At 40.4% G+C, this 12,909-nt stretch overlaps 1 protein-coding gene across 3 annotated transcripts in view; it reads right to left on the reverse strand.

Annotated features, from left to right (window-relative positions):
• NALCN (sodium leak channel, non-selective) overlaps positions 1-12,909 on the reverse strand; it is a 564,495-nt gene that overhangs the window by 3,850 nt on the left and 547,736 nt on the right. For all 3 annotated transcript variants that reach the window (XM_019524286.1, XM_019524284.1, XM_019524285.1), the window contains 8 exons: positions 12,242-12,390; positions 11,037-11,130; positions 10,016-10,148; positions 9,271-9,386; positions 6,469-6,626; positions 5,173-5,323; positions 2,846-2,989; positions 2,245-2,362 (listed from right to left, as the gene is read on the reverse strand). In XM_019524286.1, coding sequence (XP_019379831.1) covers positions 2,245-2,362; positions 2,846-2,989; positions 5,173-5,323; positions 6,469-6,626; positions 9,271-9,386; positions 10,016-10,148; positions 11,037-11,130; positions 12,242-12,390 — 1,063 coding nt within the window. The remainder of the gene's footprint in view (positions 1-2,244; positions 2,363-2,845; positions 2,990-5,172; positions 5,324-6,468; positions 6,627-9,270; positions 9,387-10,015; positions 10,149-11,036; positions 11,131-12,241; positions 12,391-12,909) is intronic.

Genomic DNA, 12,909 nt, shown 5'->3' on the forward strand with positions numbered 1-12,909 from the left:
GGCCGGAGTAGGGCAGGCACGCGGTTAGAGGCCTGAGGCAGGGCTGGAGCGTGCGGGTGGGAACCTGAAGACGGCGATTACACTAGCCGAACCCCGGAAGGGGCGAGACCAGGCTTGTAGAGCGAGGGTGCGAGAAGTGTGGGACAAGCCCCAGAGAAGGGCAAGGGCGCGAGAAGAGCGGACATAGGCCCCAGCGAGGGTGAGAGCGTGAGAAGCGCGATTAAAAGCCCAGAGTAGGGCGAGCGCACGGGTGGAGGCCCGAGGCCGGGCTGGCGCATGCGATCTAGAGCCGAAGAAGGGTGAACACATGAGTAGGCCTCAGAGAGGGGCGAGGGCTAGCGAACACAGGGGCGCTAGAGCAAGGGGCATCGGTTGCGTGACAAGCCCAGGGGCGCCCGAGGAAGGGCGTGGGTTGTGTGACAAGCCCAGGGTGCCAGGCAAGGCACAAGTGACCAGACAACGTCCGGAACAGCTGTGAGGCTTGGGGTATGCTAAAGGGGAGGTAGGAGGCACACATAGCCCATCAGGCTGGGGGTTGCACCAAGTCACCCCATCTGGTACGGGGGCATGGTATGAGCAGAGCACTGTGCCAAAGGGGATCGTAAGGCAGCCTCCCATATCAAACTATTATTCCAACAAGACATGGCGGGCCAGAATAGAGGGTGCTGGATCACCCACTTGGCACGGTAGGGAGTGCTAGCGGGATCATGGCCGCTCCTAGGCCCCACTCCATGACACCCAGGTTAATGTCCTTCTCAACCTGAGGGTGTTAAACCTTCTTCTTGTATTTCCTAGAGAATACCAGGCTGACTAGACTATAAGCTAAAGTAGGTAGAGTGCACTCTCCACCTCTTCTATTGGAAACTGCCACTGTGCAGCAAAAACCCCTGAAGAATCATGGGGCAAGAAACAGATCAATTCTGCTGGTTTTTTTCCTAGGCATGCTCTAAGAAAATGCCTGTTTAACAGAGTATTAAACATGCCTGTTTAATAGAGTAGGTGTAGGTATTTCTTTGTTTTGTTTTTTGATTGAGCTCAGATGGGAAATTTTGCCAAGCTGTTTAGGCTGTGGCCTCTGGATACATATGCAGAACTAAAACACTGGATGGTGACATAACTTTAATGTCACACAAGGCAATATTCAGTTATTTTAGATATCTTCATGGTTAGACAGCCACTCAGCAGGTGCTATTTTGGATCATAATTTTGGACACTGGCAAAATTAAAGCACCTTATTTCATTAATGGATCTAGCCTTTAGTGAAATTCTGTTTATATTCTATTAAAGAGCTATTCTGCATGACAGCAGTACTACAACCAGTGCTTTTCTACGCAGAAGCCTATCTCTGTATTGGTAACCATCAACAGAAACTACGGGACTTCTGTCATCAGTGATGACAGAAAGAAAAAGTGGGAGGGAAGGAAAAAGTGATGAGGTGACTCTTTTACACATACAGATGTGGGTCCTGTCCTCTTGCGCTGCTCTGGGAAATGGGCCTGTAGGTCGAGGGCTGCATGTACTTATAAAGTAAGAAGAACTGAGGTAGCAGCATATGGTCCTGAAGTCAATTCCAGTGGAGTAACTCAGAATTCTCTCTGTAGCTCCTACTCATTTCCCTGTCCAGCATTACATCTGGTTTAAAAGACAGCCTGACCATTATTTCTCTAGTTATATTGTTATCGTGGTAATAATCTGAGTATGCTTCCTTTTCATAAGGAAATAAACTGGAGCTTGATTACACACCTGACCTGTTTACACTTCTGGACTGAAGGCCTAAGAGTTTATTGCAGAATTTGGTTATGATGTTGGCAAAAGAGGGAACCCACAAGTCATTACTGCTCTAGTGAGATGCTTAATTAAACCACTATCAAATTTTATTCATTAAAATAGCACATAAGATGCGCTAGATTCTATAATGACATACAGGAAAGCATAAGCCCCATCACAGAGAGTCCTTAATCTACACCAACAGAGAAAGAATGAGGAAAAGAGGTCCAGCACATTAATTCAGAGTTCAAGGGGATGGGTGAGCATATCTTTACACTTCCTGTCAAAAACAGTGTGGGCCTAGAGGGACAGTGTTCCTTTAGCACTTTACGATTGGAGGGGCAGGGAAAAGGAGCTGGATCCTTTGGGCATTTTCTTCATCAAAGGGTGTATCATCTGCAAACATCCTCTTATCAATATGCATTTAAAGGGGTGGTTTGGTATCTGCATACTTTGTATTACATAGTCTTCACTTACCTGATGGTAAACGCCATTGCCCAAATTTCCGTTGAGGTTTCCCAGCATCTGCAGAATCCTGCCGATACCCACCTCTATCAGAAAGTGTTGGACTAAGGAGCTGCTGTTGGCTACTTGTCTGAATGGAGCAAAAAGAACCATAATTAGTGACGATAATTATGGCTCCCTGTGGCATGGTTATTTACTTCTCTTCAAGGCTTTCAAACATCATTATTATCCAGTCGCCTACATTTTGATTTGTCCAAGCAGCCTGGCTCTATTCTAGACTGATTAAAAAAAAAGTCTACAAATTGCTAGAAAAACATAACTGATCCCACAATGAAGTCCCTTTATGGGGTTCAGCAGAAAGAAACTTTTCCCAGAATTCCATAGTGGTATCCTACCATCATGCTTTATATTACCTTCAGGTCTTCAAACAAAATTCATCAGTCTTCTTACTAGACCATGTTGCCTTTATAACTGAAGGTAAGCCCTTAAAAATATATATTGTTTCAAACTTGAAGAAAAAAGATAAGGATAAAAATAACATTTCTAAAAAGTTTGTCTTAGTTCAAGTACAGTACTTTTATTAGCATCAGCAGTACATTGAAGAGGACCATACCTCTGGCTGTGTGTTATCCTGATTGTTAGCATTTATGTCTTCACTTGGCTGTGTGGTCTCAATGCTTGGAGGATTCAGAAATCGGCTCAACTGGTGTTGACTCTCTCGAAGGCTGTGGATAATGCTGCATGACTGCTGTTGTTTCTACCAAAGTATTAAAATATTATTGCGGTAAGAAAATAAAAGCAATAAATGTTCCCTCAAAGATTTGCCTCATTCCTTGATTTTTTTTTTTTTTTTAGAAACACTCTGAATATGTAAAATAATTCTGAATGGTTGATGTGAATGCGAAATTGCTCAGTCATTTCCAGAAAGCTACAGAGATCCTATCCACCATTTACATAGACTGAAATCTGCTTCTATGAAATCTTGGGGATTTTATATAAGAATTACTAGATGAAATTTGAAGTCCTTTGTTATTCGCCAGTCAGACTGGGTAATCATAATGGTTCTTCCTCATCTTAAAACATATCAGTCTCTGAACCTGCACCTCAAAAGACAATCCAAAGAGAGAGAGAGAGAGAGAAAAGAAAACAGTTGCTTAGAACAGATAGTTTCCCCGGGATGGGTCAAAACTTGGTGAAGGTGATAGAAATGTTTGATTTGATTTCAATGAGCTCTGGATCAGGTGTCAGAAAGTTGAATAAAATGGAAGCAATAGCATTTTTTAAAGCATGGATTTCCTGCTGAGAATTAATACTTCTGCAGTGCCAAAAATATGCTGGGTTCCTTGCAGTACAAACAGAAAAACAGTCTTAAACACTAGGATTTTACAATCTAATTTCATTTTTAAATTAAAGTAAATACTTCTTAGACAAAGTTTAATTGCACAATATAGTTTTCACATGTCACCTGCTTAGTAAATAACCAGGGCATATAAGAACAAATTTATAATAATATAATTTTTCTAATTCTACTCTGTTATCCATTATATGAACCTTTTATAATGAACTAACTCACATTATTAGAGATGAAAGCTATATTTTCTTTCTTATATTTTAATGCACTACCAAAATGGTTTGATTTAATTGGCAATTGGCTTGATGACCATGAAAACTCAGATTAAATTAACAGCAGCTATAATTAGAGATGGGACAACAATGGAACTGTTTATCTGAATTTCCCTTGAATATTGTTATTCAGAGAAAATGAGTTACCCTCAAGCTGTCTGGTTTTTATTTATGCAGATATAAAAAATAAAGTCTGCATCTTGCAGCCATTTATGTCAATGGCAAAACTTCCATTAACTTCAATACATTTTTAAAATTAAAATTACTTCTAGGAATATCCAACTCTAGCTATGAAGCAACTGATTCATGCACCAAATCAGATTGTGAGCACATCCATAGGATCAAAGAACTACTGAGGGGAAAAAAGGAGAATATGAATAAACACCCTTTTAGATTCCCCTACTCTGGAGATTTTCAAAAGATGACTGGACGCACGCCTTGCTGGGGTTATCTGACATCAGCAGGCTTTTCTTTCCTGCCTAAGAGTAGGGGGGATGGACCTGATGATCTTGTGAGGTCCTTTCCAGCACCTAACTTCTATGAATCTATGAATTCACTGCTGTCTTCTGCTGCAGACTTTTTATGGAAAAAATATAGATTATAACACTCCTGAAAGTTCTTACTTCCTTTAATTTGACTCAGGATAGATAAATTTTAGCCGAATAAAATACTATCCTTTTAATGGAAAGGTTACAAGGGTCCACACATAGCAGGTATTGTGGGTTTAGTTTCATAATTACAGAAATCTAAAGCTTTGTGCATCTGATTTGCATATGGATATGCTGTGTTTCTATACACAAATTGATATTTAATTGACCATTTTTGCCTGTAATGGTACATGCAAATTAGATGTCATAATATCTTTCCCTTTTGAGAAAGCATCTTTGAGAATGATAGCACAACCTCATGGGATTTCTTTGGAGAACTTGATCTGCTGGTGGCTCACAGGTACATTATGCCCCAATGAAGTTTGCTGACAATTTCAAGGACAGTAAGATTAGATCCAGCTACAGGTTTCCCCAAATAGTACATTTCTTGGTTTATTTACTAGTCCCTCACAGGGAAGTTCATACAATTTTCCTACTGAGTTGGAAGAAGTGATTGTTGGCAGAAAGATTTTTTTTGCCTGAAAAACAGTAAATTGTTCAACTTTTGTGAATCCAGTTTTAAATTCAGATTTTGCCACTGTGCGTACGTTTTTTGAAATAGCCATATGGGTAGCTCCACAGTGACAACGATAAGTTGAGCTTTGCTGACTGTGGCAGTTGACAGCAAGCACTTCGCAGCCATTCCTTTTTTTTTTTTTGGTTGACTTACCGCCCTTATACGCTTTAAGCACTTCTTTAGCCACATGCGTATGGTCTGCTTGGCCACTTCTTCCTCTATTGTGTACTCTAGTTGTTCCCTAGCAAGCAGCTCTTCTAGCTGAAGACTTTTTCTGATGTCAACAGATCTATATGAGAGCATACTGGAACAGAAAGATAAATGGTGTTTTAAAAAAGCCAATACCTTTTTCTATTCAGACTTAGATTGTTAAAATAGATACATTTTTAAACTCTCACTGTAAAGCAGTAAAACTTAGGCACCTTCTGGAAATTCATGTAGGCAGTAAAATTAAAAGTGAGCCGATTGCAAAAAAGGCTCTTAGGCTAAGTACAGACAGTCAAAACTCCTAAGGCTGAATTAATTCAATCTTTGCAGGTCTAAGCTGTGCAGACTGAACCAATAAGCAAGTGAACAGACTTTAGATTCTGGAAATGCAGCCACCTGACTTCAGTGGCCCAAGCCAGAAGCCGGAGGATGCTACAGCACACCTCCCTGCTTGGCTAGAGCAGACAACTTAAGCCAAGGCTAGCCCACCTACCCTGCAAGGGTGAAGTTTGCAGGGGGACAGGTGCAAAGCATCTGGGGATGCTGGGCAATGGTGAGTTAACTTGAATCTGGAGGGGATCCAGGACAAAAGTTCAATAAACTGATTTAACTTAACTCAGTTAAGTTGGATACAATATCCATCCAGGTTTACCTTAAACCAGTTTTGGCCATTTTGAAAGTGGTTTATGTACACTGAACTTCTGTTGTTACAAATTTGAACCAGCTTCTGATCACTTATACTGGTTTACATGTAATTTCTGTTACTAGCCTTAGTGTTCAAACCAAGTGAAAAGCAGGACATTTAGATCACAAGTAAGAAGTCAGCCAAGTTCGAAATATTTATTTGCCTATCCCCACTTACCCAGTGCACTCAATTTTTGCATTTTTCTCTTTTTCATTTTCCTTGGTATGTATAGTAAACATTCTGTTTCATTTTTGTTTTCAGTTAAATTTGTTGTCAGGTTTTCCCTTGGTTACAAACATAGCAAAGGGACGTTAGCATAAAACAAGTGAGAATTTAAAAACCTTCGGGGGACACTCCTCTGGGACTTAGATTCTCTAGTGTAAAAATAGTTCTTCTGAAAAAAACTGATTTTGGGGTTAGAGTTAAGAGGAGGTTATGCTTATAGGCACACGCTTGTCCCCCAGACCATTTTAAAGGATGATGTACAATATTTAGTTTGCAAAGAAACAAAGGTTATTTCAACTGTTACAAAACTTGAAGTAAAAACCCCACCCTACCTTAGTACATCATGGAAAGTGACATCTCCACCATTATGCAGTCTTTCCATCTCATAGCACATGTGCTTGAACAAAAGTTTGTCTTTGTCAAGATCAACCTCCAGCCTCCCACGCAACAACCTCAGCAGAAACTTCACACGGAATGTAGGGATTACACCCTGGGCAAGATTGAATAAGAGTTGTCAAGTTACTACTAAATATTTCAGCCATTCTATTTGATCAGTGATAGAAGGTCCATTATACTTAAGATATTTTGTAAAATTTTGGCCCATTTAACTCAGTGGGAATATGCAACTGAAAAAAGCATGCATACAAGACCAGATCCTCAGCTGATATATATTGGCAACAGCTCCACTTACAGGTCTGTATCATTATGCTAATTTACATAAGTGAGGGTCTGGCCCATTTATTTTTCAAAGTTGCTTTGCCAGTTTCTGTTTGTTTGTAATAAAAATGTTATGTCTACATAGGTGGCTTTGAAAATATATCTTTATTATTGACAGTTGAAGAGTGGTAGATTCAGTGTTGAGTGAAAATAACCAAGTTCGGTGCCCTTGTGCTTATACTTTTCATCCATTAGATAAAGTCGCCTAGACTTGTAACCATTTACAGGTGTGTGTTGCTTGGCATATTGTGAAACTGCCCCATTGTATATGTATGCTGTGTTGCAGAATACTGATGTTTTGTTTTGCTTTTCAAAGAGCTTTTGCTCTAATATATAAGCAGCATACAAATTTGCTGCAGTTTTTATGATGACAACAATTATGAATAAGGCTGCTGCTGGTAAAGAATTAGGAGTGAAAAGAGTTTCCCTAAAGTGTGTGGAATCAAATAGTTCTTTTACATATAATACTCTGTAATATGTTACATCACTGGAAAGGATGGAAGTCTTTTCTTCTAAAAGGTCTCAAGGATAGGAGGCTGGATATAACTTTGCAGTCCTCAGAATGCAGGACATAGGGTCTGTCTATATGAGACACTTTACTGCACATTAAACTAATCTAGTGCGCAGTAAAGTTTCATCATCTATATGTACACAGCAATTACTGAGCAGTAGATTAGTTTAGATACACATACTAGAAATTGGTGCATTAAACTAATGTGCTGAAAAGCATGTGTAGACAATAATGGAGCAAAATGCTCTCAGACAGCATAGGCAGCAGGAATTGGGAAGAGCTAGCCCAGCTTTGTAGAATGCTGCCTGGTAGCCACGTGAAGATCAGGACTTTTCCCAAAATCCGTGGTGGGGGAAGAGCTGTTCTGGCTGCCAAGCAGCTGCTTCACATCCATATACACCTATCCTGATCTCCATAGGGCAGGGAGAGCTGTCTTGGTTGCTGGGCAGCTCCCTCCCAGCCACATGGAGACTGGGACCCAACCCAATCTCCATGTGGCTGGGAGGCAGTTGCTGGGCAGCCAGGACAGCTCCCCCCCGGCCCGTGGAGATCAGGACCAGCCCCTGTGCCCCCTGATTGCCTGGAGCTGGCACCTAAGGGAGCCTGGACCTCCCCTTGGCTGCTGCAGTGGGACAGAGCAGGGTGGGAGCAGTCCTAGACTGAACTGCTCTTATCGAGAGCAAATTTGGTCCCTATGGGCGCGTTCAGATGTGCGGGAGCAAATTTGGTCCCTATGGGCGTGTTCAGATGTGTGTGGATGTTTGGTTCCCTTCACTGGGGAGAAGTAGCAGTGATGCACCTTGCGCTGCCACTACTTGTCCCCAGGGAACACCCGTGCCATGTTCACTTTGGCACGTGTCAAGTTGCCCTGGGCTGGGTAGGGGAGGCTGAGGCCAGCACTGGGCTGGTCCCATCAGCCTTACTTGAGGTCCTGGGACGTTTCTGGGGCTGCAGCCATGGTGATTCTGCTGTGCAGAACCTGGCCAGCTGCCAGGTGCAGCTCCATGCAGCCCAGTTCCTCTTTTCAGCAGTGCATGCTGGCCAAGTGTGTGTTGCACCAGGTTTTTTTTTTTTTTTTGAGTTTTTTTTGACCCCTGGATATCCAGGGGTAAAAAAAAAACCCATGGGAAAAAAAACAAACAGTGCAGACCACGCTTGGGCAGTGTGCCCTGCAGCATGGAGAACACCAGACTGCATGGTATGTGGCACCACACATGTGTTTGCAGTGCCACATACCGCACAACCGTGCTTGTCTGGACGTGCCCTACAGGTGCATGTTCAGACGTGTGTAGGGAGGCAATTTAATGCTCCTGAATTTTCTGCATAGAAAATTTTCTGCATAGAAAATTCAGGCGCATTTATTACACATGTAGACGTGTCCATAAACTCTGAACTCCAAATAGCAATCATCTAGATTATCAGCTAATGTCAAAACCCACTGATTTGTATTAAAAACTTTTAAAGTCACTTAGCAATGGGATGACTGAACCACCTAAATCTATGTGTTGGTTCCCTTCCCAAGTAGTCTCCTTTTCAAGTAACCCATTCTAAAAACAAGATATGTAAGTGTATGCAAGGACAAGGGAGGGAGGACTGGGGATATGGCTCCAATCCTCCATACATTTATATGCACTTATATTTAACTTTACTACTATGGGAGTTAAGTTTAAACACCTGAGTGGCTGCAGGGTCAGGGACTAGGCGAATTGCATTATTTCATGCTCACTGAACTTTTGTGAATCTAGGCAGGGTTCATAATCACAAAAAATCCCATCCCAAATGCACCCTTTGGTAGGTTCAGGGTTCAGTGAGTTTTCACAGCCCTCTTTGTGTTTTCCTAGTTATATATTCTTTGAGGAAACAATGCATACCTACTTAGTCCTGTATTCATTATCAAATGTCTTACCTCTCTTTTGTCATCAACCATGTTCCATATAATTTGAAAATGTCTAAGATCATTATAACTTAAAAGTTGATCTTCTTCAGTGGAGTAAAACAATGAGAAATTCTCCACAATGATAGCTAAAAAACACAAAAGTTAAACATAGCGTAACTCTAACCTATTTGTGAATTTTTACATGTGCTTGCAATAGATAAAACCTGAAGACCTTATGTTGATACTGCCCCCATATTTGAATGTACAAATGCCCATTTTTCATGTGCAATGCTATAGTGTTGTGTGTTTGATGTGTTCATATATTTAAATTTGGACCCTAACAGTTGATCAATTTAACTACCAGTAAAATCAACTGAAATCCTATTGACACTGGAATTTATATGAGGCCCCAGAATGCCAACTGGAGAGAACATTCTATAAAAATTAGTACAGCTGGTAGCTATAATACTACACAACTCTTTACCTTCACAGAGCATTCATTTGAAGACCTCCTTATCTCCCCATAAACTGCAGTGTTAGCATATATCAATTTTAAATTTATAGAAACCTATATCATAGCAGTGAAGTATCTAAAGTGATATATGATTATACATTACGGTTACAATTTTAATTTAGTTGCAATTAGAAAGTTTTAAAATGTTAGTTTATGTAGCCCCCTCAGGTATAAGATGGGCTGTGAAATACAGATAGAGTAGCACTACTTCTGCATTCTAAGAAAACATTCTAATTTCCATAGTCAACCACTGTCACTTACCAACAAGCAAATTTAACATTATGTATGCGATGATGACATAAAATGAACAGAAATACATTAGAGCACCAGCATAATTTCCGCAATCTGTTTTCCAGTATGTGCTGTTATCTGGTGTACAAAAAGGAGGCTGAACCTTCAAAACAAAATAGTATATAATGAAATCAATAGCACAGACAAGGGGTTATATGTTTAACTGTAATTAATACAACATATACAGCTATATTTTAAAAATATTGTTATTAAATAATACTATTGCATTTCAGATGACTGTAAGATTTAGGGAGACAAAAGAAAATCTTTTAATTTTTTAAAAACTCTTAGGAGTGTTTCAGAGCTTGCTTTGAAGATGATGAATTAGTGACCACTATCAGGATGAGGCAGATCAATGAATTATCACCTATATATCATTACTCCCACAATGCGAAGCATGTATAGTGGAGACAAAATGTAACAGTTTTCAGACAACAATCTTGTTCATGTATTTAAGCCAGGGAGTGAAAAGCACCTTATCTGATGTATCTGAACACCTAGGGAAAAATTTACCTGTGCAAAATAAAATTATTTTAATTAAAAGTCTGGCTGAACATCAAGGCTAATTCATTATGAAAAGTGCCACTTGGATATATGCCTTATACAAAAGATGACACTATCAGAAAGATCATAGAATCATAGGGTTAGAAGAGACCTCAGGTATCATCTAGTCTAACCTTTTTCACAGATGCAAGATTTGCTATTCCTAACCATTGCAAAGAGATGGTTCTTCAGCATCATCTGGACAACTTCCAAAGAAGGAGATTCCACAACTTCCCTAGAGAACTTGTTTCACTATTATACTGTTCTTATGGGCAAGGAAAGTTTTCCTGAGATCTGATCTAAATCCATTTTGCTGTACTAGTGTCACTGGCCCTATCGTCTGTGTACTGTCCTTTGTATCAAACCAGAGCACTGGAGACTGATTCAAAGGGAAAAGTGCCAGCCACCCATTTCTTGTCTATCCTATTTCTGATTATGCTGTACTTACCATACAGTCGTGCATAATCTTGTTCCAGTCTTCTCCAGTGACTATTCTGAACAGTACAGTAATGGCTTTGCCAGCTGATGAAAAGTTTGCATGCCTAATTTTTTTAAGCAAAAAGAGAAGGAGAACATTTAATTTATTTTACACAAAATCTTAACAACATAAAATACACTCAACACTAGGGATAATTCTTTAGCTATGTATTCATCAAATAAAAACAATCATTTCTATGTTCTAGCATTTTAACAGGACTTCAGCTTTACTGCTACTAGTATTGGGATCTTAATTTTCATGCATATATCTAATATAAATTAATCTGTAAAACAAATGGGTATTTAGTAGCTGAACTTTAGCCACTCAGGTGTGAACATTTTGGCTAATATCTTATCAGACAGGAAAAGCTCAGTCAGGCTAGATCCTGACTGCTGCTTCTATCTTATTGAGGCTTCTTCTGTAATTTTAGGGTAATACAGTAAATGATAAAGGGGAATCCCAAGAGAACATGGAGCTAGCACCACTAGTTTGTTTCAAACCAAATCTTGGTATAGGGACCATTCCTGGATGAGCCAGGTAACACAGTACAGCTGCAACACATTGGGTAGGAACAGATATTGCACTTGTTTCTGGACAAGTTGTACCTGACGAACAGATAAATCCCAGTATTGCCCTTCTAATCAGGATTTAGTGAATGGCTAAATACACTGCTATCTGACATTGTTGATGTAATCCCAAATGAACTCTGTTATGTTCTGGTATAAAATGTTATGACTTCTTATTCCATGAACATTTTTTTTAGGATTTATCACAGGACAATGGACATGGATGTCTGAGCAATTGCACTCCTGCCCAGGATAAAATGGTTTATCCCAGGAGAAATGAAACATCTCCTTATAGCCATTATGTTACAGCAAGTCTCTAGCTAAAGGACCATTCAGTGGAGGACTTTTCCAGATGCCGTAATGAAGAGCATCCTTCTGCTCACCTTTAATTTGACTCGGGATCAGGGAAATGGAAAGGTAACTCAGACCAGGTAAGTAGAAAGGTGACTCCTACCAGACATTTTCAGTTGGTGAACTGAAAATTGAATTGGACCTGGGGAATCTGGCTCTTAATTTTCTGACAGATAACCAAATGAAAAGAAGAAGAAGAATAGGAATATTTTTCTCTGATTGTTAAAAAACATCCATAGGTAATAAGAAATATTGTACCTATTAATGTTCTCTCCATATTTCACTGTGCCAAATAAAACTACTCCAGCAAAGGCATAGCAAAGCAACAGCAAGAACATGCCCACTATGATGAAGAAACTCTTGTACATGCTGACAACCACAGTCAGCAGCAGCATTTTCAGTGTCACCTGGAAAGACAGAGAAGAAAGCAATTCATGTTATTGTTCTGTAACAGAGATAAAAATAGAGTTACTGCATTTGTTATTTTGAAAATAGCATTTTTTGTCTTAATTGGGGAAAACGTGGGTTGATAGACTTTGATTGCATCCAGATGAGTGCCGGCTATATGGTATGTGGCACTGCAAACTTGCCTGTAGTGCCACATACCACACATTTAGATGTTCTCCGTGCTGCAAGGGGGCACTGCCTATCTGTGCGGTGCTCCACTGCTTTTTTCCATGGGTTTTTTTGACCTCTATCCAGTTGTTAAAAAAACCTGTGGGGAAAAAGGGCAGAGCAGTGCACGCACAGCCAATATATGCAGCTCAGAAGTGGAACTGGGCCTCCTGGAGCCATGCTCTGGCTGCTGGCCAAGCTCCATGCAGCAGAATCACCACTGCTGCAGCCCTGGGAGGCCCCCAGAACCCCAAGTAAGTGCTGACCCCAGCCCCCCCACCCCACAAGGGTAGCTTGCTGGACGCCAAAGT

This window comes from Gavialis gangeticus, unplaced genomic scaffold (assembly GCF_001723915.1).
Source record: "Gavialis gangeticus isolate Ggan-Ray unplaced genomic scaffold, GavGan_comp1, whole genome shotgun sequence".
Lineage (NCBI taxonomy): Eukaryota > Metazoa > Chordata > Crocodylia > Gavialidae > Gavialis > Gavialis gangeticus.